The sequence below is a fragment of the Magallana gigas genome, chromosome 8 (assembly GCF_963853765.1).
Source record: "Magallana gigas chromosome 8, xbMagGiga1.1, whole genome shotgun sequence".
Taxonomy (NCBI): Eukaryota; Metazoa; Mollusca; class Bivalvia; order Ostreida; family Ostreidae; genus Magallana; species Magallana gigas.
Window position 1 is genome coordinate 40,443,810 of NC_088860.1, and position 27,466 is coordinate 40,471,275.

The 27,466-nt window shown below is 32.1% G+C and overlaps 1 protein-coding gene across 1 annotated transcript; it reads left to right on the forward strand.

Moving 5' to 3' along the window:
- The first annotated feature begins 483 nt into the window (after window positions 1-483).
- LOC105328084 (uncharacterized) lies at window positions 484-26,174 on the forward strand. Its single transcript, XM_066068209.1, has 17 exons — window positions 484-621; window positions 6,502-6,645; window positions 6,838-7,069; window positions 7,261-7,336; window positions 7,904-8,071; window positions 8,183-8,389; window positions 8,734-9,022; window positions 9,342-9,492; window positions 9,689-9,795; window positions 10,392-10,507; window positions 11,064-11,161; window positions 14,631-14,686; window positions 15,418-15,608; window positions 16,507-16,654; window positions 21,921-22,133; window positions 23,691-24,614; window positions 24,820-26,174. Exons 1-17 carry the CDS (start codon window positions 513-515, stop codon window positions 24,978-24,980), a joined length of 3,390 nt encoding a protein of 1,129 aa, XP_065924281.1. The 5' UTR covers window positions 484-512; the 3' UTR covers window positions 24,981-26,174.
- Window positions 26,175-27,466: the final 1,292 nt, after the last annotated feature.

Here is a 27,466-nt window from a genome sequence, read left to right on the forward strand (position 1 = left end):
AAGTTGCAAGTTCAAAATATCAAAATCATAAATATTTAATTCTAATATTGAAAATGCATTAAACATGTCAAGGTGAGGATGCCCGTTCCATGGGTAACGATTAAACCTGTATTGTACATAAAGATTGGTTAAAAGGAAAAACAAATGGAATAATATTAATTATTTCAAAACAAACAAAATTTTAAAAAAAGAAAGAAACATTTTAACTGTTTTTAAATTTTAACTTACAATTGGCATAGAGAAATTGGCTTTGAAAAATACTTTTCTATTTCCTGCAAATAAAAACATCTTAGAATTGATTTGAATAACAATTAAACTGTTGGAACCATTTATCAATAATACCTGTAATTAGGATAAACCTCAATTCAGCACTGTGTGACCGTGGTCAGATAAATTATGAAAGAGGAGGGGGGTTTACATCAGCAACACGGAAGTAAAAATTTCCATATATCATTATAATTGTTCAACATACGTATATAAAAGTACGACCACCTTCCTTGTTCACAGCTTTGATGAAGTATTCGACCATGACAGGTCTACAAGGTTTAGCGTTCCTCCTTGGTTTCCTGGGAGGGTATAAGCCGGTTACTTCACAAGTAATTAATACAAGTTTGGCATCACGTAAGTACACATTAATCTAATCATTTACATACTTATTCATTCATTGGCAATGAATTAATTAGTTACTAGTTAATGATGAACGCCCCTCAATATGATATTATAAAGGTCAAATAGCTGAATGCAAAAATGAGGATTTATTAAATAATATTTCTAACGTTTTTTCAAGCGTTTTAAGAACGATCGTTCTAGCTTACGTTCAACACCGTTGATACATTTTGAAAGGAATCAAGCCAGAATGTTAATGAATAGAAAAGAGCAGATATTGAATGTAGTGTTCTGATAAAGACTTTGTTTAATACCGTCTTTTATCTTCGAAGTAAAATACATTTTTGTAATTTAGTTTAAATCTCATAACACGATAAATGGATAATAACAAAGTTTGTTTCTAACGTAGACTTTAATATTTGGTAATCTTTTATGATGGTTTCATAGAAAGTAAAAAGGACAAAATTCTAAACTATCCATTACAGTACTACTTCAATGCTTTGAATTAATTTAAAATAATCTTAATTCAAAGTTGATTTTTTCTATGCGCTAAAAATCTTAATCCTCTTCATACTCTTGTAAAAAATAGCGATTCGTCAACTATACCCTGCCACAGCTTTTTTTGTCTTATTTTGGTCATCTGTCGTAATAAATACAATACAAGTTCATTGTAGACAAGGTTCAGTTAAACTTGAATATTGGGGTTTAGTCAACGATTTCTGTAAGAATGCTTATATATTCTGATACTTTAATTTATAATTAAATTAATACAAGAAAAAAACTTATACCGTATATTAGAGTTTTTTCGCGTCAATTTTTTTTCTCGAATCAGAACCTAGAAGAGTACATCGTATATGAGATGTACGTGAATCAAATCTTCACTATTTCAATGTCATAGTGAAAACATAAAGCCAGATTGTTTAGCCCTGCAAAGTAAGAGGAGAAATGTATCTACATTAATACTCTTAATGATAAATTAAATCGGACATTGAGATCATTAACACGATTTCTGTAATCTGAATTAAATTACCAAAAATAATTTTCAGAGATGCAATCAATTATAGGACAGAAGATCATGTACCGTTACATATTAGTAGCTCGGGTATTATTACACTTCGGTTTACGCAAAGATCGTAACCAGTTAAATTAGCTTGTCAATGGATTACACAGGATAAAGCTCTGTCATTTAGTCAACTGAATGATAACTGAAAGGTCTGGAAAGGTGACTGAATGGCATAGCGATGACATTAAGCCACATTTCAGTTACCTTTTAGTCACCTTTCAGTTGACCGAATGACAGAGATTCATCCTGTGTTATTAAGTAAACAACGAGGCTTACATGCATGTGGCTGTTAATCTACATCTGACGCTTGCCCTCGGACTCTTTCTACCTTCTAACTTAACTAACTAAACACAGTTTATCGTGCTTTTACTAACCTGTTTATCTTATAAGCAAAGAGAGAACTCTATTATTAGCAAAGTTCATTTCTGATTTTAATCAGATTATATCAAATTTACGCTGATTTATCTTCCACGATTTGGATATCGTCAGCAATAAATCGGAAATGGAATACACGCAGAAAAAAATGATATACGGTATCTATTCAAGACCTTTTACGATAATAGTTTGAGAATTTAATGTCGTAAGCACAATCTTATTTTTAGAAGTTATTTTTAACCTTTCAGAAGAGAATCATTGGTATCATATATATTTATTCTAGTAACTAACTGTAGTTTGGAATTAGGTTTTAAACAGCAAAAAGTGACAAAAGTTAATACTAAACTGATAGAATGGAGGTCATTGAACATCGAATAAAAAGCATAAAGTGATTGTCTTTTTCGTCAAAACAACATCTTTAAAAATTGATCAATCATTGCACGAATTGAATTGTCGTCACTGAAGGTCAGGATCTAGTAAAAGATTTCTAAAGGTCTTTTTGATGTTTGAACCATTATGACGTCATTATTGAATTGATATAACTTTTTTCTTAAATTTGTGGCTTTTAAAGGAAAAAATATAGAAAATAAAACAGTATAATGACATTCTATATCAAATCACGATAAAAGTAATTCCAATACCTGTATTCAGTTTGAAATCTTTTTTAAGAGGAGGTCAAGAAAAGCTTGTTTGGAAAGTCTGTAGGCATTCTATATATTTTTCATTCGTCACAGATAAAAATATTGATTTCCGTCATCTTTCATAGAAAATGACAGTTGAAATCATGAGTTTTCAGTAGACCCTATCAGACAAAGCTTTTTTCATGAAGCATCATTTAAAGAATTATATCTAAATTTCAAAAACATATAGGCACCTTTCATTTACTAGATATTGACCTCAATCCAACTTGTTGAGGAGGAGATATGTCATTGCAAATATATGCAAATGTGTGTGCGATGCATTAGTGCGGTAGATATACATGTAGTAAACACACTTAACACATGTGCTAACTTTATTCATAAAACATTGAATATGCATTTCCTGTTGTAGCAGATTCTTCCGTTATTTGGTGCTCTTGTATATTGGGGTATTTTATCTGCTTTACTTCTGACTTTTCTGTATACTAATGTTAGATAATCAGAGGCTATGCAATTAAAATTGCGAACATCGTCCTTATACGATATGACCTTTTCTTATTGCATGTGTATTTTGATAGTCATATAAAATTCCAAATAAAGATATGAATACGAACAAATGTATCAAGTGTTAAAAAAAAGCTTTTACAAGTTTTCACAATTACGCAACAAATTAATATATTCCATCCTCATGTTTTTTTAACATATATTTGAGTGTATTGATAGTATAAGGAAAAAAATATATTTATAATCGATGCGTATCTCGTTTTACTGCATCATTTTTTGAAATTTTAGAACGCATATCATGTTGTTGATTTCACGTGCTAGAGCTGGGAAACATGAATACCGAGAAAAATGATTATGACAATAGACAAGTGTTTCCGTTGAACAATTAAATTGAGGGATTGCAAAAGTGGTGACAATTATAGAACCAGGAAACTAGAAAACACTCCTCAAATTTACTTAACACTTTAGTTATCGTCGAAAAAACGTACAAGTATATCACGTTCAGTATACGCTTAAACCAGTAAAGTTGGCCTTAATTAATAATATTTACATATTCCAGTGGCTTTGTCTATGATAACAGTTCGAATCGATTTTGTAATGTATAGTCTAATAAATTCACGTATTGTTGGGCGCCAGCGGGGTTTGCATAGTTGATATCTTAATTTTTAACAGTACAATTACTGAAAATTATATAAATGTAAGTAATAAGGAATCATTCTTTGAATATTATGATGTGATAGTTTCGGTCGGAGCGTGATCAAATATATCATAAAGCCCTGTGGCAACGAACTTTGAAAAATTACGCACTTTGAAAAAAATCTTTCAAAGTGCATTAAATTTGGGACTTAGTTAACCCACTTTGAAAAAGGATTTCTAAGTGCGTTATGAAGGTACATCAACTTTTTTTAGTAAGGCCTCTACCCCGCTTTTTTCCTTCCAAAACATATATGATATACAATCAGCAACTTGGAGTTATTGTTGGAGATAAAAAAAAATACACTGTTGTAAACTAGATACTGTCACAGCGATATTAAAAAACGAGCTGGTTAAACATAATTTCTCAAATGGTCTGCTAAAGAATCGTTAAGTGTTTTAACATTCAAGTCATACTCTCTTTTCAAATTTTAATCAGATCACTTCATTATAAAAAAAAATTACATGTACATTGACAAAAATTAAATTATTATGAACTTAAACGCTCTAACCTTTTTCACATTGTATTTGTTTATAAGCACATGCAATTGAAGCCGGTTGAATATGTTATACACTATCTTCCTTATCAATAAATGAATTACATTATTTTTGTTTTTACTATAGCCCAATGTATCAGATAAGCAGTAAATTTGCTGCATACACAAAAAAGGAAAATGCAGTTGCTAAGCAATGCAGTTTATGTCATATTTTGATAATTCAAATTTCCCGAGTTGTTCTTTATCTGAATTGTCAAACTACATAAGCTTATGAGAAAAGTAAAGACTTACAAATATTTTTTTTCAATATGCGTTTATTAGGTCCAAAGGTTAACGCAATTTGAAAATATTTTGCAAAGAGCGTCATTTTGCAAAGTGCATTGTAACAAACCCCTGAATTACAATGTCCTGGTTATCAGAAACGTGTCCACTCTTTGAGGCGCTGAAAAAGCATGTGCATTTAAATCAGCAGTAAAAAACATTTATCTGTATACATTAAACATCGTTATTGACATCATTACATTAAAAAGTTTCATTTGTGTTTCATGTAAATTAAATGTACGGGTATTGGTATGATTACTATCAGAAACTGGCGTTTATCATAACAATTTCAGTGGTATCCAATGGTTTAGTAAATTTCAAATCTTGATAAGAATTGCAAACAAATACGTTGCGTTTCCTTTTGCATATGCCTAAACTGGTTTTGATTGGAAGCTCTATGAAAGGAACTAAAACAGCAATGTAAAATTTGTTTCCTAGATACTAAAAAATATATGCTATAGTCTTTTTTTTTTCAAGACTCCATGCATGTCCCTAAGATTTCTTTACTAAAGCATGTTTTTTTTTTTATATTTTAATTATATTATTTGTTAAGTTTGTCAATAAATATTTTCACTAGTTGATTTATTGTCGAAGTTAAGGCTATCGACTTTTTTATTATTTCAACTTAACAAAAGTAAAATAATTGATCTAGTAGAAATGTAGCAGCAAAAGCAGAAAATATATATCCTATGTGAATAGATCCAATTCGTTTTCTCTGCAACGACCATTACCTTCATTTCTTGTCTGCAACACCAACAAAAGGATTTTGTTGTTTATATTTACATACACATATATAGATCCCTGAATCACTCAGTGAAGTACTTATATAGCACTTAAATGTAAACTATCATTATCTGTATAAGTGCGTTACTCAGAGGATAGAGTCAATTTTTCTATATTATTATTAGGAAGCCTGAAATCAGTCCGTACAAGTCCCTGGAGGCCGTGCTCTTAACGAAGTTTTTAAGTTAGTTCCGATCTATCACGAACTAATCCAATAATAGCTATATATCAGAATCAAAAGTACAAAAAGACATTTGATGTCAACATTTGATGTCAACATTATATACATGTAAATATGTAATACGGTTGTTAAAATTAAGTTGATTCTATTAAGCCGATCATAATGTAAACGCGTGCAGATCGTTCATAATCTGGTGAGAAATTAATCTTGTGTATTTCAGTCTTGTCAGATTCTATGTGAATTACAATCTGATTTACAATATAATTTACAAATGGGCAAACTTTATATCCTTTTATGGTGCATGTTCTGTAAACAGAGAACATTTTTATCTTTAAATCAATTTTTCTATTGCATACCATAAGTGCAGTTGACAACATATTACATGTCTTTTATCTAATTTCTTTGCCTGGCAAACAAGTTTCTATTGGGATATAAATGGATGGGCGTGGTAATTTTTTGAATAAATAAATCTCCTGACAAGAAAAAGTTCTGTATATAGGTATAGGAAAACATTCCAACCATACAAATTATATTTATGACATTATTCTTTAAGTAATAGTTCATAATTTTACAAATCATTTAAAAAAGTGAATCTGTTAATTGTGTTGACAAATCAGCCTCCTTAGCGTAACGATCAGAATACACAATAAACATATGCTCAGCAGTGAAACAACATGAAATTCACAACTATTTCCGGTAATTTTTACATGCATCTGCGAGTAAGTCAAACGTTATCGCCATCTTAGGTTTTCTAGAATATATTCTTCATATTTTGAATAAAAGATATGACATTGGTTTACATGTAATAATGATAGTAATTTCTTTTGAATCAATTAATAGTTTCCTTGGATGAGCTGGTAAGCGGATTTCGTTTCCAACAACTACAGCTTTCCACGACAATGATGAATGCCAGTTATCACGCGAGACTTCCCGAGAAACTCGCGGCAGCAGAGGCTCGGGAGGCGGATCAAAGAGAAGCAAAAGGTATAAAATTGCAAGAACATGTATATAAAAATGTATTTAAAACCATATCAAATGGGATAAAACCAACTCGCATACATCTGAACTTCAGCATTTTCATTTCTTTATTACAATATGGCCAAAACCAGAAAAGAAAAAAAAACATGTACATGTATAATTGCACTAAATTGTCACATGATGTTTTGCCGTGTTTAGCGTCAAGAGCTTACCACGAGGCCAAGACACCGTTCATTGCCACCACCTCCCGTTACAACCTGGGATACATAGGGCGTGGCTACGATTTGTTTAAGGGGAATCCCCTCAGTGATGATGGTGTCGTTGATCAAGGATTCCGTCTCCCAATAATGGAGCTTCCCTACACTCACAAGTTCACGGCGGACGGTACATACAGAATCCCCGATAACGTGGACGTGATTTCTGAATCTAGGTACAGACCGATGGATGGATGGGTGGATAGATGGATGGGCTGATGGGTGGATGGATGGATGGATGGATGGATGGATGGATGGATGGATGGATGGATGATTAGAATGATGGATGAATTGATCTATAATAAATATATTACCCATGATCCTTTAAACATTGAAGGTATTTAACGATTTTTTGATACTTTTACAGTGCTAAATTTGGATCTTCCCTCCACACGGTTCAATCGGAGTCTGACTACAAGAGCATGCTCAGTGTGGATGCATCGGTAAGCTTCCTGGGTTTTTTTTGTTTACTTTTATCAAATATTTCTATATAAAACATAATGAGATCAGTTAAAATGATACCCAATATGTTTATACACACTCTTAATAAAGAAGCAAGCTATGAATTTGTTATAAAATTCAGTACATTGTTATGTTTTTAAATGTCACTTTGAAGTTTCTATATAATTATCGAACTTTAAAGACTACTCAAAGATTTGCAAAATGATAAACAGGTATATATATATATATATATATATATATATATATATATATATATATATATATATATATATATATATATATTGACACGACGTAAGATCGCTTTCCATACGTAGGCAAAATCGTTTCCTTCTGTATCGTTCCTTCTTTTTTTTAATTATATAGCCCCGCTTTACGACTAATTAAAATTGTTTCCTTTAGTTTAAATCAGTAGATCTAAAGTCTGTTGATAAGAGCGATTATATTCGTTATATATTCAGCTTTCATTTAAAATAATTGTCAATTAAAAAGAAAAGAAAAATCAATATGTACTTTTTAGATTTGTAATAGATTTTCTGTAATTTCTTAAGGTCAATGCTCAAGGAGGCGGCTGGGGAGTCAGTGCTAGCTTTAGCGCAAGCGCATCGTATCAGAAGAATACGCGAGAAATTCAAAAAGGGGAATCAACTTCGCTGAGTGTTGTCAGTCGTGCCGTCGTATACAGGGCGAGAATGTCGGAAACTTCAAAGTCGTCAAAGGTAACTTGTGCTAGTATGATTCAATCATTTTAATTATATTTAAGTGTTCATGTTGGAACACGAACAAATTACTGAATACTTTTTGCATTTCCAGTTTTGTTTTCTTTTTAGGTTAATGATTACTTTGAAAAGGCAGTAATGTTATTGCCTATGGAAAATTGTGACTCAGGTGCGCTTCAGGAAATGTATATCAACCTTGTTCGGGAATTTGGAACCCATTATACAACGGAAGTTGTTATGGGTGCTAAGGCAGTGCAACAACTGACCTTCTCAAAATCAGACTTATCCAAATTAGAATCTGAGGGAATAAGCGCAAAGGTGATGACACAATTTAACCAAAAGTATATTCATCTAAAATTCTATCCTTTTGTAATTTATTACCACATGAAAATAAAGAAAAAATTATATGCCGTGATTGCAACCCTCTATTATTTCTTTAACGTTGTAAACACATACTTACAGTATACATTCAATGCAAGGTACTGTTTATTTGAAATCTTTAAACGCTTATTTATGCCACAATAGTTTAAGATAGATTTGTGTCATTATAATAATTATTTATTTGCGTATTCTTTGTAAATAACTGATATATAAGGTATATATTGCATTTACATTTAATATTACTCCTTCTTCAACAATTACTTTCCATGATTTTACCCCAGGTAGCTGCACAAGCATCTTTCAGTGGGTTTGGCGCTTCCGGTGGCGGTGGTTTTAGTGTTGGTGTGAGTTCAAAAGAGGAAGCATTTAATCGGGTACAGAATACCAACAAAGAGCAGTATGAATACTACATAGGTGGAAATCCCCCATCTGGAGACTTCTCGTCAGGAAGTACCGAGAGTTTACGAGAGTGGGCGAGATCGGCAGACGAGAAGCCGGTTCCTATTCAGTATAAGATGACGTCAATAGATAACTTATTGAAACCTGGGTATTTCAAAGACATAACATACGGTATGAATCGAGACGATTGCGTGTTGCTTATGACGATACAGAAATCAATGTAAAAAAATTATTTCAGTTTATCCCTCTAATTTTTTTAACGAAGCAGATTTATGTTCCAAAACGTGTTGTACTAATACGAAATGTTAAAATCAACCATCAACATTTCGAACCTTATGCATCTACAGCTGTAACATAAAATTAAGCTATCATATGGTATTTTTTGCATTAATGTTTCTTCTGTTCTAACAATCGTGTCTTTCCTTTGTATTAAAATTTACTTATTAAGGATATCCAAATCAAAGAGGAAATTATATGGTATATTTTGCAGGTTTGTTTGAGAGACGTCACTGTTTAAGATCAGCAATATACGCGTATTGTAAACAGACATCATCCCCGTCCTTGTGTAGTCCGCCTGATGAAGCTTCTCTCGGGTCAAGACGTAAACGTCAAACTGATAATGCGCCAGTCGATGGAATCAAGTAAACTTATTATATGACAATTCAAAGTACTTTTCTTTATCGGAGTTTAATCATGACGGATCAATACAAATATAAGCATTTTCGATTATACATCATTTAAATGATAATTTATGAACGAACTTCTTATTATATAAATAGACTTAACATGCGATATGACATAGAATTTCCATTGATAAAAGATATTGCATTATTTCAGGTTTGGAGATTTCATCAGTCTTAGGAACGAACAATCCAAAAAATACTTGTCACTGTCTGGCTCTACTGGTATCCTGCAAGGAATTGTTACAAAACCTTTGGTACCAGGTAACCAAAATACAGACTTACCAAAAAAGTACAAAACGTAACGTTCCATTTAGTCAACTTAAAGGTGTAAAACATGTACTGAATGACATACATGTATCAAGCCCTACAGTCATCTTTAAGCTACCGTTTAGTCACATTTCAGTTGACTGAATGGCGAACATGTGCCTAGTTACTAGTGACTAGTGTACAGTTTCAAACATCTTTGTTATTTTCAATTCTTTGCATATTTTTCTAGAGGTCGTTGTTTAAAACATTCTTTTTAATTTACAATGCATCTAAAAGTAAAAAAAAATGAAAAAAAAGTGAAAAAAATGTAAAAATATTGAGCAATTCAATTTAAATATTTTTTATTTGTTTTACAATCAAAGACAGTTTTAGCAAGTACAAAAGTCAAAAATTGGAAATTTTTAATTTACCATCGTAATAAAAAGATTAAAAAATGAATGTTCTTCTGTAATCCTAAATCGTCTTTAAGAGAACAGTTAATCAAGCTTTGTAGAGTAATAACCTTATACACTTGTTCATGTATTGCACTGAAATCAAATTTAATTCTATCAAATTTCAATAAGTTGTCATGTTTACATCTTATCTTATAGTTACAACATTTTCGGATTACGGCGGTCTTTTTCAAATCAAGTCCAACGATGATGACGCTACCACTGTAGGAACTCCGCTAGAGTATGGACAGGTCTTCAAACTCGTCACTGTTCAGGTTCGTTCCACATGTTGACTTTTATCTCTGTCAATTCGAATAAGGGCACTTTAATATAAGTCTGTAGAAATGTGAATGTCCTTTTTATAAGCATTTGGACGCTAAAATATGTTTTTAAAATCTTTAAAATGGAAATGTTATAAATGTTGCTAGCTATCATATGGTAAATACGCACTTATAGTATAAACTTTTAGGCACCAGAAGGGTGGTTTTATTTTTAAATCTTATTAATGAAAATGCTGCTATATTGACTGCATATAAAAGATATGGCAAATACATGTACAGCATTTCTCAACAAAAACTGTTGAATTTCTGACATACATGGATCTGAATTTAAAATTAACAAACTATATTCAAAATTATAATTTACGTTTATTTTTAGATAATGAATTAAGAGTCGAAATGTTTATATATTTTATAAGACAAAACTTGTTTTTTATTCACTAAATATTTTTTTTTCAGAATTGAAATATGATTAAAATTCAGACAATGGTTACTTTTATTATTTTCTCTCTAAATTTAGAATATGTCATTTTATACATAATGTGTTTTTTAGGGTGAAAATTTATTCCTTGGAAGAGCATTCATTGATGACGTAAAATATGCGCCGAGTAACAAGCTACAAGATGCGTTTAATCTCAAAGATGGCCGCAAGTAGGTCGTTTTTAAATCATTCCATTTAAGGATGTCAAATAATTTAGTGGAAGACTAGTCAAATAATCGGTGGCTGTGATCGAGTGATAGTCGAGTACTTGTTGATTTATTTGAAACTTCTCCCGCGCCTAATCAACAATTAAAATATAATTATCATAAAACAGACGCGTTGAGATAATTATTGGTATAGATAAAATTTTAATTATCATAAGATCTAATGTAATTACTATAACTGAATTAACAATTTAAGAAATATCAAATTGGTCTTCTCAGTTACATGTATGCCGAAGTACTTTTTTTCAAAAATATTAACACTACGAATCGATTTTGTAATGTATAGTCCAATATATTTTGATGTCTAATCTCACAATTAATAAAAATTTATAAATATAAGTAATAAGGACTCATTCTTTAAATGGTATGTTTTACGGCGCTACTGTTTGGGCAAGCAGAGCGAGAATTACACATATATCTTGCATCATTGTCAACTTAGTGATATTTTGACAATTATCAACTTACATCAAAGAATTTTTAAGAGAGAGAGAGAGAGAGATGATATTTCTAAGTTTTAAAAAAAACTTAACCAAATACATAACATACACTTTACCTTTTACTTTTGGAGAGAATTGATAAGTACGTAAAATGTATTTTGTGAAAATTTTTGGAACTTTTATTTCACTCAAGGCCTCACATGAGGCATTAGAGTACAAACATAAACCAAATTTTAAACATATAGATCTGGCTTGCATAGTAGAAAACATATAATTATACATTAGTATATAGGTGTAAGAAGATAATATATTGTTTTATTTATTGTTTAAAAACTGACATAATAATTTTGATAGTATTTACTTAGTCCGATAAGAACATATTTATCAAGACTGTTATGAGATCAGAAAAACTAATGATATTCCTATTTTTGCATAAATCAATGGGTAAAAATTTAGATCTCTCGTTTGAAGCAATCAAACAGATAATGGTGTTCATCACCTGGCTCTCCTAAATTACACAAATCACAATTTATTTCACTTATTATGTCTATGCTAAGAAAAAATCTACCAGTTTCATTTGGCAGTCTATGACAGCTACATCAAAATTTGCAAAATGCTTCTTAAGATAAGCAGGTAATACACAGATATCAAACTCTATAATTCAATTATACTTTGATAATTTTTTATTTAAATTTTTCATTCAACAAAAAATAGTGTTTAATTTGATCAAATTTGTAATTATATACGTTAGATATAATTTTTCTTTTGTATCTAGTTGTTACTTGACTTTTTCCTGGCTCATAAATCTTGGGATGGGGTGGGTGTTTATTTTTGCATGATAAATACAAATGTTGTATCTATTCTGACGGTATGTTATTTTCCATTTTCCAATTTAATGAATAGGCAATATGCAATATCTACATATATTTTTTACATGTGTATCTTTTTTTTCTATATATTTAGGCCACACAAAAATTAAAATCTAATCATCTGAGTCCGGTATCGCAGTTTAAACTGAAATAGTGAGAAAACGCATTATAGATGCTTTATCCACCTGTTAATTTATCGCCGGAAATATAGCGCGATATAACAGTGACCCATACGTTAAAATCTACATTCCCTTGTTTACGCATCTCGATTTGATACGAAAGAATGTAAGTATGTAAAAAAAATATCTTGGGTCTCACCAAAGCTTGTGCGATACTTAAATCGTGTTTTCAAACTCTAAGGAACAGTAAATGACGAGTTAAATGTCAGTCATTTTTGGCAAACACTAGGAGAGAGAGGATAATAGAGTATTATGGGATGTTGCCCAAAACAATTTTGATGAGTTTAGCTCGTTCTTTTTTGCGTGCACCGGTTCTTCGCTCGCCGGCGCTGTGCTTGTACTATGAGGTGATCAAATACGGTCGGGCGTTTTCATAACGATCATTAAAAGCCCTTCAAGGCTTTTATGAATATTATCACCTAGACCGTTTTTTGATCATCTCATAACACTCAATTATGATTATCAGTGTGCCGGATAAGTATGCCAGTGCCAAGATGGCATTTTTGCGCCCGCTTAAGATACAGTTTCGTAAAAACCATACATACCAAATGGTAAACCATTGCCTAGAGAGTATATAACCACCTTTGTTTTTAGTGTGTCTCAACTGACAGGTGAGATATATGAATTTATCTTTACAAATTATAATTCCCATAGAAGAAATAATTTTCCTACAGGAAAATTGAAAATCCTTCAGGATTTTCTAAAAAATCCTTCAGGAATTATATATCCTATTGGAGGAAAAATATTTACCACAGGAAATTGATTTAGACAGGTAAATTCAAAAATTCAAATTCCTATAGGAGTTCTTTTATTCCGGTAGGAAATTCCAATTACCCAATAGGAAAATCGTTTTTCCTATTGGACAAATATTTTCCTGTAGTAAATTATTTTTTAAAGGTAAATATCTTACCTGACAGGGGAGATACATGTACATCAATAGCAAAGGTGGTTAACTCTATAGACTATGGTCTGCCTTTTGGTATATATGGATTTTTACTATGCGGTATCTTAAGAGGGTGCAAAAATGCAATTTTGGCAATTGCATAATTAACCGACATAATCTTCATTCTTTAATGAAAATTTCATCAGACAAAGATGTTAGCAAATTACATCAAGAGCACCGATAAAACAGATTTTAAGTTCTGGATAAAAATTGTCAAGAAAGAAAGCTGTTAATTTCATTCGTACATGTATCCCACAAACCGAATCGTTAAAGAAAAAAACAAAATAAAATGTTTCCGAATTTTTTCCCCACTTTATGACGAAGAAATTGTTTTACCATCTTACCGGAACAGTAGTCGAGTTCTTGAATGCTAATTGTCATCCTTAATTCCAAAATTTTATCATACTGGTGAATGTTCAAACATCTTTACTGTACAGTTCTATGTTTACTTTTACTTCATTTATGAATTTATTAGTTGTTTATTCAGTCGTGAAAATTATATAGCAACGGTTATTAGGATTAAGATTACAAGTTTCTGTTTTTCTGATTAGGGGGTATAAAATATTATAGTATTTTTTAAAAAGCAATACGTTCATTTGAATTAATTTCATGGAGGGATAGACTATTTGATTTCATCGACCTTGGAATTAGACTATTGATTAATAATAGACTTATCTCAAGCATTTTCTACAGTGTAATAATTTAGCTTTCCAGACATTCATACATGCCAAAGAAAACCAATGCAAGGCTGTTGGATGGATATCTCCCTTTTAAAACAAAACATTATATTCACTTCAAACTTAAAACATATTACTGATTGAGATATCTAAATCAAGTGTTATTAGTTGTTCATCATAAAAATCAATTTAACACAGAATAAAAGAAAAAGAAAAAAACAGTTTGGTTTTTTTTCAGTTTAGATATTTTCCTTTACAAAAGTTTACTTAAATGCAACCCTTCATTTATGTTTTTGTTAATATTTTATAGATATTTATCCCCAGGAGATTTGACAGGAATGTCTATATTCCTAAAGTCTAAAAGGGGTAAGAAAATAATTACACAATTTTTTTTTAAATCAGTGGGTGTCTTTTTTGAAATAATTTGTGATAATTTTAGTTGCAACGGCGTTTTCAATTGTCTAAACATATTCATCAATATTGTATGAAACAACTTGCCAATGTCGCAAAACTTATCAATTCAATTAACGTTAATGCAGAGGTAACGTTATTTTTAAAATATGCTTCTTATTTTCTGGAAATGGTAGTGATTAGATTAGATTATATCCAATAAATATAATTCTAATATTCGTATAGCAAAACTTTTTTTTAAAAACAGTTAAAGGAAACTTACGTTCCTCCCAATAGAAGATAAATGATACGCAATTTTAGTAATTCAAAACGAATGCCGTCGACCTATCCACGAATTGATATATTAAAGGCAAAGCTCTTTTTAGGCTTTGTGTGTGTGTGTGTGTGTGTGTGTGTGTGTGTGTGTGTGTGTGTGTGTAATAGTTTAAACTCGCCAGAGTGAAATAGAATTTTCGTTTTCAGGATTCATGTACGCTTATTTCTAAATTTCTATAATGTTCTATGCTAATAATAGAAATACAATTTTGACACTTGCTTTGAAATTATATATAAACATCCTATTAGATCCAATTTATCGGTGAAAATAATAAAAAATATTAAGTCAGGTCATCACGCGCGTCTGTTTTGTCTTCGACAAATTTATAGGGGAAAAGTCCACAAGTAAATTTCTAAACATTTTTTTTTAGATAAACCATACTTGATAAGTTTGCAGCTAAAGTGCAGTTATAGCAAAAACTACAATGTACAAGTCAATCTAGAAGGAAATGAGGGGGCAGTCAAATTTCAAATGAGACAATACTGCAGATCCTGGTATAAATGGTATCACGCCGCGTTCTCCGACAAGGACATAGGTGAACTTCAGCGGGTTCGCTTCATGGTAAGTATACATATACCGAAATCTTTCTTGTACATCAAACACTCGCATTATTTCTCTACGTCTTTTAGAAAGCTTCTTATCTCTATTTGTCTCCATCATAATTATTCACTGTACATCTAAGTTAAATGACGCCGCAGACATCACGCATATTGGATAACCAAAAAATTACTACAGTGAATAAGAATCATACATAATTAAACTTAGATACATTTTTTATTCATGGTCGCAGAAATATCTTATCAATTCAATAATTTCAGCACAAAGTACTTTGGCTAATATAGCTGATCTAATACCAATGTGTACGAGTACGTGTAAGTATAGAAAAAAAATATGTGCATTGCGTCATTGATTTTAGTAATGACGAATTTATACACGTACAGCATGTACACAAATGTACCTGTAGACTGCAACGTACTCTTAAGGCCGCACCTTTTTTCTCTTTTTTTTTTTTTGAAAATGTGTTTTTTTCTAAAGTCATAATAATCAATGTCAATATTGATATAAAGAAACTAAAATGCATTGTGTTGTTGAGGTATTAATACACTTGTTTTTGCTTCTTACAAAATATGCAATTACTCTTGATCATCTTGTCTCAAAAGCATATTCATTATATTATAACTTGAGACGATGATGTTCAATTAAATTAATACTGCAATATTCAGTTTTTGACTGTGACTATTAAGACTTAGATTAAAAGGAGAAAATATGAAACAAAACATACAAGTACACGATAGTACTGCTAAACAAGAAAAGTTATGTAAACTGATACGCGTAGTTCTGACTTGTAACCTACACGTACAAGTACGTGTATACGTTGATCGGCTAAACCTCTCTAATAAGGCATTTTTAATAACAGTATTATTCATAAAAAGTAAATCATTCTTTTTTCGCATTAAAGGGTACTTCAGGAACAGAACCAATTAAAGGGATTCAAGTACGAACAACAAGTCAGAATGGAAAAATTCTAAGATATCGTAGAACAGGACTTAGCTGTGCTGGAAACGAAGTTATGTTTTCAATGAATAACAAAGAAGAAAAACCAGCAGGTTAGAACCACAATAACGAATGCAATACGTGCCATATTTTCCTTAAAGATTATAAAACAAAAATCTCGGGCTTGTTAATAAAAAAATGTTAGGAATATGCGGTTTTTTTCGTTATAGATAAAATGTAAGGGTCCTCCACACACCTGGGAAACTTAAAGTTTTGCATACAAGCAAATTCTTTCAATTTACTTAAAGATACGGATTTTAAGAATGTTTTTAGATTGAAAATGGCAGGGAAAAAATCAATTTATTGGGAAAATCAACTTCTTAAAATTTTACCGCTATTCGTGAAAATAAAAGTTCATGCAGTATAAGTACTTGGGGCATGCGAGTCTGTAGGTCAAAGCTACACCAATAGCCACATAAAGAAACACCAAAGTTTGTTGATTTAAACTGTTTCAGAATGCGTTAAAATTGCCATGTTCTGACATACTGTCATAAAACGTCGCGGAGTGTTGAGGATCCTTAGGAGCAATTAAATATTGCCCAAACTGTTTAAGTGGTTTGTTTGTTTACCATTTGCAAAATAGAGTTTCAACGATTTCACTTGAGGCGATACAATATAGTATTTAGCTGACTTCTAAAATCTGTTTTCTGACGTCAATATATATATATATATATATATATATATATATATATATATATATATATATATATATATATATATATATATATATATATATAAGATCAGACCCAACCTAACACCAGAGTAAGCCCCAACTAAACCCTGGGTTTACTTTTGCGGTTTACTTTGGATTTACTCTGGGTTAACTTTTTTAACATTTGGGTCTACTCGGGGTTTAATTTGGGTTTACTCGGGGTTAACTTTGGGTTTACTTGGAAATTTCTTTTGAGGTCAACTGTTCGCACTAAAGTGTAAAGCAGACCCGTCTTTTATCATAGCATCCTACAGCCTGTAATTCCTGCCCCTTGTATATTCCGAATACACAGTTAGCGTTTGTTTTCAGGAATATACTTCTGACTAGGTTTACTATCTGTGTCCATTCTGGGTTTACTTTAGGTCTACTTTGGGTAGGTCTACTTGGGGTTTACTCTGGGTCCACTCTAGTAAATCCGGAGTAAACATAGAGTAAACCAATAAAGTAAACCCAGGGTTTAGTTGGGGTTTACTTTCTGTTAGGTTTGGTCTGATTGGTACTGTATGTATCTTTTTAACGACCATCAAAATATCCTTTATCGATGTGAATAATGTTAAGAGACAATTTTTTGATTAGGTATAAAACAGATAAAAAAACATACCTCAGTTTGGTGTTTCTTGATGTGCATCAAACATCCCCTTTTCGGAATGATCATATTTGGTTGCGACGTAAGAGAAAATATCTTAAGCAAATTTGTCACATTTTCTGAAAATTGTTTAGTAATGTCATTACTTTGCTTTTGATACCCGTGCCAAAAAGCGTAGAGAATGAATTTTGTGTCTAATGCCAATAGCTAGCTTTAAGGTCGGACGACACGTTCCTCGAGCATCTTTTTTGTATCTCCTCGTAATAAAGAGTTCCAATAAAAATCATTATTCATAATAATTTTTAAAATGACCTAGAATTTTTATTTTTTGCTTTTGTAAACCTAGTGGCCGAGTGGTTAGAGCGGTGGCCGCACACTGCTAGGTCCCATGGGTCGTGAGTTCAAACAACAGCCCCGGCTGTATATATCAAAAGATAAATTTTTATACCAGCAATTCAATTGTATTTTCAAAAAGATTATACTGTAAAACGAGAAAATATGGCGCGCTAAAAAATTTAGCGCCTTTGGCGCAACTGCCTCTGAGCGCTAAAATTAATAGTGCGCCAACGATTTTTCATATGTATTAAATTTCTGCAAGTAGCAAAACAATAACGTCAGTTCATTTTTAGCTCACCGAGACGAAGTCAGGGGGAGCTTATGCTATACCCTCGGTGTCGGCGTCGGTGTTGGTTAAAGTTTTTGTTTCAGGTCTTGTATCTAAGCTATTACTTGTCCTATCTTCACCAAACTTGCAGGGATGATGCATCTGGACCTACTAATGGACTTGAAAGACTTGGAGGCTGAATCTGAGTCCTAAATTTCAGATGCTGGAGGAGGTTAAGGTTGTTGGACCAGGTTAAAGTTTTTGTTGCAGGTGCCCTTTGATAGCAATATCTAAGTTATTGCAGGTCCGTACTTCACCAAACTTGCATGGATGGTGTGTCTTATGACTGATGCTCCAGACAGGCTTGAGTGCTGAATCTGAGCTATAGGTTTCGGATGTTAGAGGAGGTTAAGGTTTTTGGAGCAGGTTGAAGTTTTTGTTACAGGTGCCCTTTGATAGCAATATCTAAGTTACTGCTGGTCCGTACTTCACCAAACTTGCATTGATGGTGTGTCTTATGATACTGATGAACCAGACAGGCTTGGGTGCTGAATCTGAGGTATAGGTTACAGATGCTGAAGGAGGTTAAGGTTTTTGTTGCAGGTGCCCTATGATGATTGTATCTTAGTTACTACTTGTCCTAACATCATCAGTCTTCTCTGGATGGTGCGTCTTATGATACTGATGCACCTGACAGGCTTGAATGCTGAGTCTGAGCCATAGGTTTCGGATGCTGGAGGAGGTTAAGGTTCTTAGAGCTGGTTAAAGTTATTGAAACAGGTGCCCTCTGATGATTATATCTTAGTTATTACTTGTCCTAACTTCACCAGACTTCCATTGATGGTGCGTCTTATGATACTGATGCACCTGACAGGCTTGAATGCTGAGTCTGAGCCATAGGTTTCAGATGCTGGATATGGTTAAGTTTTTTGGAACAGGTCATATGTTTAATAGATAATAGTACTATTTCAAACTTGCATAATTGATTAAACTGTACTATGAATGAATCACAGAGGAATCTTCAGATGCAGAGCTTGATCTCCATTATCAAGGATGCTAAAAAATATATCTTAGTTATTACAGGTCCTAACTTCACCAAACTTGAATGGATGGTGTGTCTTATGATATAGATGCACCTGACAGGCATGGATGTTGAATCTGAGCCATAGGTTACGGATGCTTGAGCAGGTTAAGGTTTTAATTGCTAGTGCCCTCTGATGATGATATCTTACTTATTACTGGTCTGAACTTCACCAAACTTGCATGGAGATGCGTCTTATGTATACTGATGCATCTGACAGGCTTGAATGCTGAATCTGAGCCATAGGTTTCGGATGCTGGATGAGGTTTAGTTTTTTTGGAGCAGGTCACATGTTTTATAGGTGATAGCTTGCATAGTTGATTTAACTATATTATAAATGAAAGGCAGAGGTTGCTTCAGATGCAGAACCTGATCTCCATTATCAAGGATGCTTAAGAAATCTCCTACCTCACCCAAACCTGCTCGATAGATAGATGTGTTTGTTGATAAATGATATAACATGATTCCTAAGATATAGTATTGTATAGTATGAAACAATGTTGTTTAATATGATACAATATAATATCATATGTAATATTATAAAAAGTTATATGATACGATATGATATTGTATCAATTTTTTTGATATTTTATGTTATGATATTGTATCATGATATCGTTATGTATAGTATTGTATATTATGATACAATATTGTATAATATGATATTGGTTTATAATATAATATATTATTACATCACATAAATTTGTATTGTATGATATTGTAAAATATATTATTGTATCATATGATACAAAATGTATACTGTAATATTGTATCATATAATCACAAAATATTGTATCATTTGATATGATACAATGTTGTATCAAATTATAATGTATCATATGATACAATATCATATTATGTATCAATAATGATACAGTATCATTATATATTATACAATATAATATCATATGTTTCAATGTTATGATGTATTATGTAATATGATATTGTAATATAATACTATATTGTTTCATATTTTATGATATTGTCTTATGTGATCAAATACAATAACGTTTAACACAATACAATGTCATATCATACGTTACAATATCATATCTCATCATTGTTTATTATGGTATTTTATTGTATTATATGATATATGTTGTAAATATGATAGGATGCAATATTTAATTTGATTAACATATGAACAAATGATTATCATACAATTTTTTAACATATGATATACGATATTGTGTCAAAACAGAATCCATGAATATCCAGATCATAAAGTATGATTTTCATTTAATATGATAAAGGTGGTCTCATAAAGGTGAAGTCTCATAAGGGTGATGTCTCGTCTCGGTGAGCTTTGTAATCTGTGATTACCTATGTTTAAGACTATATAGAAGTGTTCATTTAAATATCAGATACTGTCGGTTCTGTTTGTTTAAACAATTACACAGGTAAACGGTATGGGTTATGGGGTATAAGTGCCTAAATATGGACTAATTAATTTAGTTTTAATTGCTTTTTAATATCTCTCATTAATACCTTGAAAATTGGGCTTCTCCCCATGCCACTTCCATTTAGCGCCTCGAGGTGAAAATGTGATTAAGTGTGGCGATCGTTAACGCTGACAATACATGATTTATCATAATTTATATGATCTCTGATTAGTGGATATAAAGATAACAAGACGTTACCTATTTTTTGGTGTTTTTTAAATGCAAAATTACTGTGAAAAAGATTCTCTCATGGTGATCGAAACTCATGGTAAATGTAGCATGCGATTTCACATTTAGTTTCGGGACTCTTCTAGTGTTATCCAAGTCGACACGTTAAATTCAAGGTCCGATAACTCAAATTTGTTTACCAACAAAAATTACACATCATCGCCAATAAATGAAGTGTTCATATCTATCTACTGACGATTTACACAAGAGTAAGTGTATTGTTCTCAACGACAGTTTACCGTGCATGCGAGATAGAAATCAAAGTCGCTGTTTTCACGTGCTTGACTGAACACAGAACTAAATTTTGGGCGTGATCGTTTATCAAACAACAACATTTTTTGTATTCTTTTTTAAATAAAAGAAGCATGCGCTAAAACATAATTGCGCTAATGTACTGGCACTTGCGCTTGCGCTAAAATACGTATGCGCCAAATGTCCTCGTTTTACAGTATTGGAAATTGCATACTCAAGTATTTTGCAGAAATTCCTGGTAAGGTATCCTAATTTTTTGCAAGAAAGCTTCTTAAAGTAATAGTATCCATAACAAATTCCTGGAAAAAGTTATATAAAATTGAGGAACGTGTCGTCTGACCTTAAGTGTGCTTACCAATATATCATGCACTAAATGTAGGTAGCAAACTGAATTGTTTTTACACTTTTTTCTAGAGTATGATATCTACCCTACACAATTCTCGCTGCTCAGTAAAAACCATCCGCTAGGATCTTTTGTTAGACGGCGTGACACTGTTTTTGTAGAAGTTGTGTCTGCCATCGAAAGGGAATCATTTTGGGGGAAACCAGCGACACATTTACTCTCCCACAAAAACTCCATGGTGACCATAGAAGAGAAAACACCTGTGCCTCATAAGCGAATTTCAGGTATGTGCATTATTGCTTTTCCAAAAAAAAATCTAAAATATTTTCTTTAGTGAATGATATTTGTCACATTTCAAATAATCATTTAAGTATTGATTTTATTGTAATTAACTGGCTTTGAAACATTGTCCTACTAGATCTTTTTAACACGGATCTAAAGAAAACTAGTGCTTTGCACTGTTATAAGAGGTTATATATCACTGAATACCGAAGGGCTATGTGCGGTATGGTAAAATATCTGCCCCCGATTTCAACCAATTTTTAAATAGTATCGTATAAAAATAAAATTTTCACAAAATATGGTGCTTGAGCAAGCCTGCGCTCGATGTTTCCCAGTCGAAAAACCATCGGAAAACACCCATATTTTGCTACAAAACATCAATTTATCAAAATAATGCAATATTCATGACGTCATTTCTACATTATGACGTCACTTTGGTGATAACCTTTTACACCTTTATTTCCAATATGATTTTAACTATCTTTCACCTTATTTTAAAGCTCTTTCTAAAACTTTGATTTTGGGGGGCAAACATTGCATAAAACCGCACTTAGTCCTTTGTATTCAGAGATATTTAGAGAACTTTACTTTGGGGATTAAGCATATGCAAGACTAGCTGTGAAATTTCGCCAATGTTCAGATGGTTGTAAAGTACATTGTATTAGAAATTAAATCAGACTGTACAGAATGTCCTTCACATTTTAACAATCGGATTTCGATACATAAACTAAGTAATAATTCATTATTCTTAATTAAATTTATTAAACTTTAATACCTTTATCAAAGTCGTATTGACATATGCATTGCTTGACACGATTTATCAGAAATTTATTTCCAACCCATTTCAGACTCTACAATGTCTTATTTGCAACCAACACATATTTTCCATCTTCCTTTAACTATCTCCGAACCTCGGCATTGTTCGATACAATGTAAATTATCCCGAATTATTTCATTCATACCATGAATTTCTTTTCATTTCATTTCATTTAATACGTTTGAAGGACAACAACTTTTTTTACGATGAAAAAAAAATACTTTGCGGCTGAAGATTGGAGGACTTTAAAAAAGAATACAAAAATAATCATAGAAAGCAGACGAACATATGATCATATATATATCCTCCTTTGAAAAGCAAATTCATATTTTAGAAATAATGCTTCAACAATTCATAAAGTGAAATGTGGGTTTAGCATTCGATGTGTGTGTCTCTTTCTATAACTCTTAATGGATTGTTTTCATAAATTTTCTAAAGTTAAGTTCATAACTCGTAGTTTAAATTTTATTATTAAGTATAAACAGTTTTTTTTAAACCAGACTTAATGAGAAATTCGTTTTAAATACTTCATTTACAGTGTATTTAATTAATTTTTATTACTGCTGATAAAATAGAACCCAATATTCTTCTCGCATCATAAGACCTTTCATGGAAGAACTTGAATATAAATGCTAAATTGACACAGGCTCCAAATATATATTTTAAACTCGTCAGCTAATTAAATGACATTATGATGAAAGAATAAAATATGGTTCCTGTATTTTTTCTTCCTATTTTTCAGGTTGTTCTGAGATAATTTATCCTGGAAATGAAAGACTAAGTGTAATGACATCAGTAGATGGCAATTATTTTGTATCCTTTTCTGTTGATGTCATGATAACAACCATAACTATCAAGACCAAGAAATCCTATCTGGCTAACCAATTTAAAGTTGAATATATAGATCGGAATAGCTCAAGCTTTCAACAGTTGCAGAATTACATACGAAATCCTAATTCAGGTTCCACAACTAGTATGGAGCTCACATTCCCAAAAATGTACCTGGCAGCTATTAAAGTTTATATTAACAGTGCGGCGGATTTTACTCAAAATATTGGAAGTTTTCTAATAAGCGGTTGTCCTGCAGCTCTCGTGGAGGAAAGACAACAGGATACAAGAGCCGAGGAATGGAATCTTAAACTCAGTGAGAATGAGATACAGACTTATCCATACCTCAGTGTTATCACAACACAGTATAACGTGTCTAATTTCGATGTAATTTTCGAGAACCTGGAAAGAACTTTCTCCGTCGATAATTACGGAGTTGTTGTTCCACTGATGGCCAACAAAAGAGGCTGTATGATAGACGATGATTATATACAAACATATTTGATGACAACGGATGAAATTGAAGGACTTAAGTTTGAGAACACTCGCGTGTCTTCGTCCGAGACATCGATCACCGTGACAACGTCGATAACGGCCATGAATAAGATAATGTATGATCAGAACATTCCTGCTTTAGACAGCATTCTACGGATGGCTGTTCAACAGTTCCCTTGTAATGAAGGACGGGCAGCACTGTTTGCTTATCGTCAGTCGTCTGAAGAATTGGGTATGTCTACAGTGGCCATAGCAGTGATTGCTGTTCTTGCAATCATCATCGCCGCCTTTTTCATTGTCTTGGGAACCCTTGCATTTGTACGACATCGACGAGGGAAGAATGGTAATGCTGTGTTGAATTGCGACAATAAAACACATTACACTCATATCGTTCTTTATCTTATGTCAGCATTTCTTATGTTGTTATTTAAAAGTCAAATGTTAAGCTATCAATTTCCCCATTGATCGTATAATAACTTTTTTCTCAATTTAAAAATTAATTCTAATATATAACATTTTGTTCTGATTTTACCCTAATTTATTTCTAGTTCCACCACCGTCGGACTCGCGACCAATGGTTGAAGCAAACTGTTACGTGGATGAGAGTGAACATACTGATGTTTTGTATACTAACAAAGCATTTGATGCTCCACAGGATCGCCTGCAGGCTTCTCCCGCCCTTCCATCTAGAAGCAGACGACTAACTTAACCAAGTAGCTGCTAAGGATCTGCGAAGACGACTTTATACCTATCTTTTCGTCCTCCTTAAATTCATTTTCGATTTGATTGACTTCAATATTTTATTGTTGGGTTTTTATGATTTCTTTTTATTCTTGATGTGAAACTACTATGATAAACATTATGATCGAATTTTCAGTTTTGAATCGCTGTTTAAGTTAAATATTTATTCTTGTTCAGAATACGCTACGCTACGACACGCTACACAACTAACTATATGTAAGCATTTTTATAACACTTTTGAAGTTTATATCTATTAGAAAAATCATTATTTTCCAGTTTTAAATTACTTGATATGAGCCTGATATTCTATTTTCTGGGTAGAGTTTTATTGTCGCATTGATTTTATTAAAACAAAAGTGAAGGTTACTCTGATAAAAATGTAACATTTTTGGGCTGAGAGATATGTCTGATATTTTGAATTAGAAAAAAAGCAACAACATTCACCATATCTCATTCCATTTTGCATTACTATGTATTTGCGTTTGCTCTTTTCAAGAATTCTTTTTCAGCTTTCATGTTCAAATTACCAGTATATTTCGTACACTTTGATCAAAAGTTTTTAACCCCACCATTGTATGTTTCCAAATCCATTTTGTGCTTTGTTTTTTTTTTCTTTTAGTATGTTAATTAGAAGATTTTGAAATCTTCAAAGTATATCATCTAATAATTTACTTCAGTGTCTTGTGAATCAGTATGCAAATTAGCCTTATAGTACGTAATCATGTAATGCATCAGCCATATTTTGGAATATGAATAAAATGTCAACGGGTGACGAAAACAAAAGTATCAAATAATGAAGCTATAGATTAATTATTCTAAACAAAGACCTTTTAAAGTACTGTAATACATACATATCAGTGTTGAATTGTATATTAGAAATGCTTTTATGACGTGGTCAGTTTTTAATCGCGAAAAGACAAATAATTGAATAATTTTATTTTATAGAATACACTAGTATTTGTTAACAAAGAAAAAAACTGTCTGTTCGGTGATTAGCTAAGCAAGTTGATCCATTGTAACGAATTATGATATTAGCAATGTTTCGTTAATTGCGTATTCGTATTCATGTTTGCATTTCAGTAGTTTTTTCTTTACAATTTATTCATTTTTGTTTGATTGTTCAGTATATACTTATCGTCATAAATAAAAGAAAAAAAGCATTTATTATGTTTCCATTCGTTTTTCTTAAAATAATAGATTTGATCGATTTTTACATCCTGGAAACAGTAAACCCTTTCCTATTTTGTTAAAGTCCAATTAATTCTTGCTAATATGCAATAATATTACTTGGTAATTATGTCTAATAGCTTAATTTGTAATGCGTAGGTAGACGAAGTTGTTCTTTTTAAATGTTTACAATTTCAACTGTCTTTTGCCTGTGATAACATTACGAATCAATTGTGAAGCCCATAGCCCAATATTTTCTTAAAAGATGGGCGACACATATAGAATATCACACTGTTGTTTTGATCTCGGACCTGGTATCAGCCCGAGCGGTTGGTATCGGCCCAAGCCCGAAGGGCCCAGGCCGATACCATCCGAGGGCTGATACCAGGGACGAGATCAAAACAACAGTGTGATGTTTTTTATATCATATATCTAAAATAAAAGACTGTTATTCAAATTCAAATCCCAAATAAGGAATAAAATTTATCATGAAGAAGCTATACGGGTTTTTTTTCGGATTTACAAACTCGTTTGTTTTTATTCCTTTTTATATGTGTTAAGAACTGTAAGAGTTGTCGGACTTTGTTGACAAACCATCGTTGTTTGAAATACTGTAGAAAGGAGTCTATCGTCTGAGATGAAGCACTATCTCCTAGAATTCAAAATTATCGAGAGAGAAACTTCCATCCTACGCAACTTCGTAATGAGTTAAATTCTTTCACTGGGATTTCGTAGGTTTCCTGTCAGATTCCATTCATAAGAATCCATACTGTTGTTTGAGCAAGTTGTTTGAAAACGTTCATAAGCGCATCCATTACTTTAAGTTAATTAACCACTTATTTTTTGCAATCTAAACTCTGGTTTTCTAAGATTTAGTCTCGGTCCATCCTTCTCTATACCCTCCATAATTAAATGTTGAATGATATTAAATAAAGCGTGCTATTGTTCTAAATACACAACCGTCGTGTAGGTTACCTCCCCTTACTTAGATACATATCACTCTTTGGCGCTATTTTTGAATTATTATTTTTCAATTTTTAGCAATAAATAAAAATATTTTGACGTGTTAGGTGATGCTTTGTATCATTTATTTGTTATTCTATCGTTATTTCACAGGCTAGTCTTAATTTAAAGCAGAGATATTTGGGATTAGCGATTTTAAATTTGAGGGCAATGCACCCCCTTGACGACGGGCTGAGACAGAGAAATATCAGCCCCAAGGGTGATACAGCCCTAGCTTTTGGTTGCTGTCTCACCTAGACCAAAACACGTGTATCAAGGCTGATA

Bases quoted from the DNA above. Each gene is read 5' to 3' on its own strand.
- LOC105328084 (XM_066068209.1), top strand. From the start codon at position 513: ATGAAGTATTCGACCATGACAGGTCTACAAGGTTTAGCGTTCCTCCTT. The intron at 9,493-9,688 runs GTAAACTTATTA...GCATTATTTCAG, and splicing joins GCGCCAGTCGATGGAATCAA to GTTTGGAGATTTCATCAGTC. The intron at 11,162-14,630 runs GTAGGTCGTTTT...AATATTTTATAG, and splicing joins AATCTCAAAGATGGCCGCAA to ATATTTATCCCCAGGAGATT.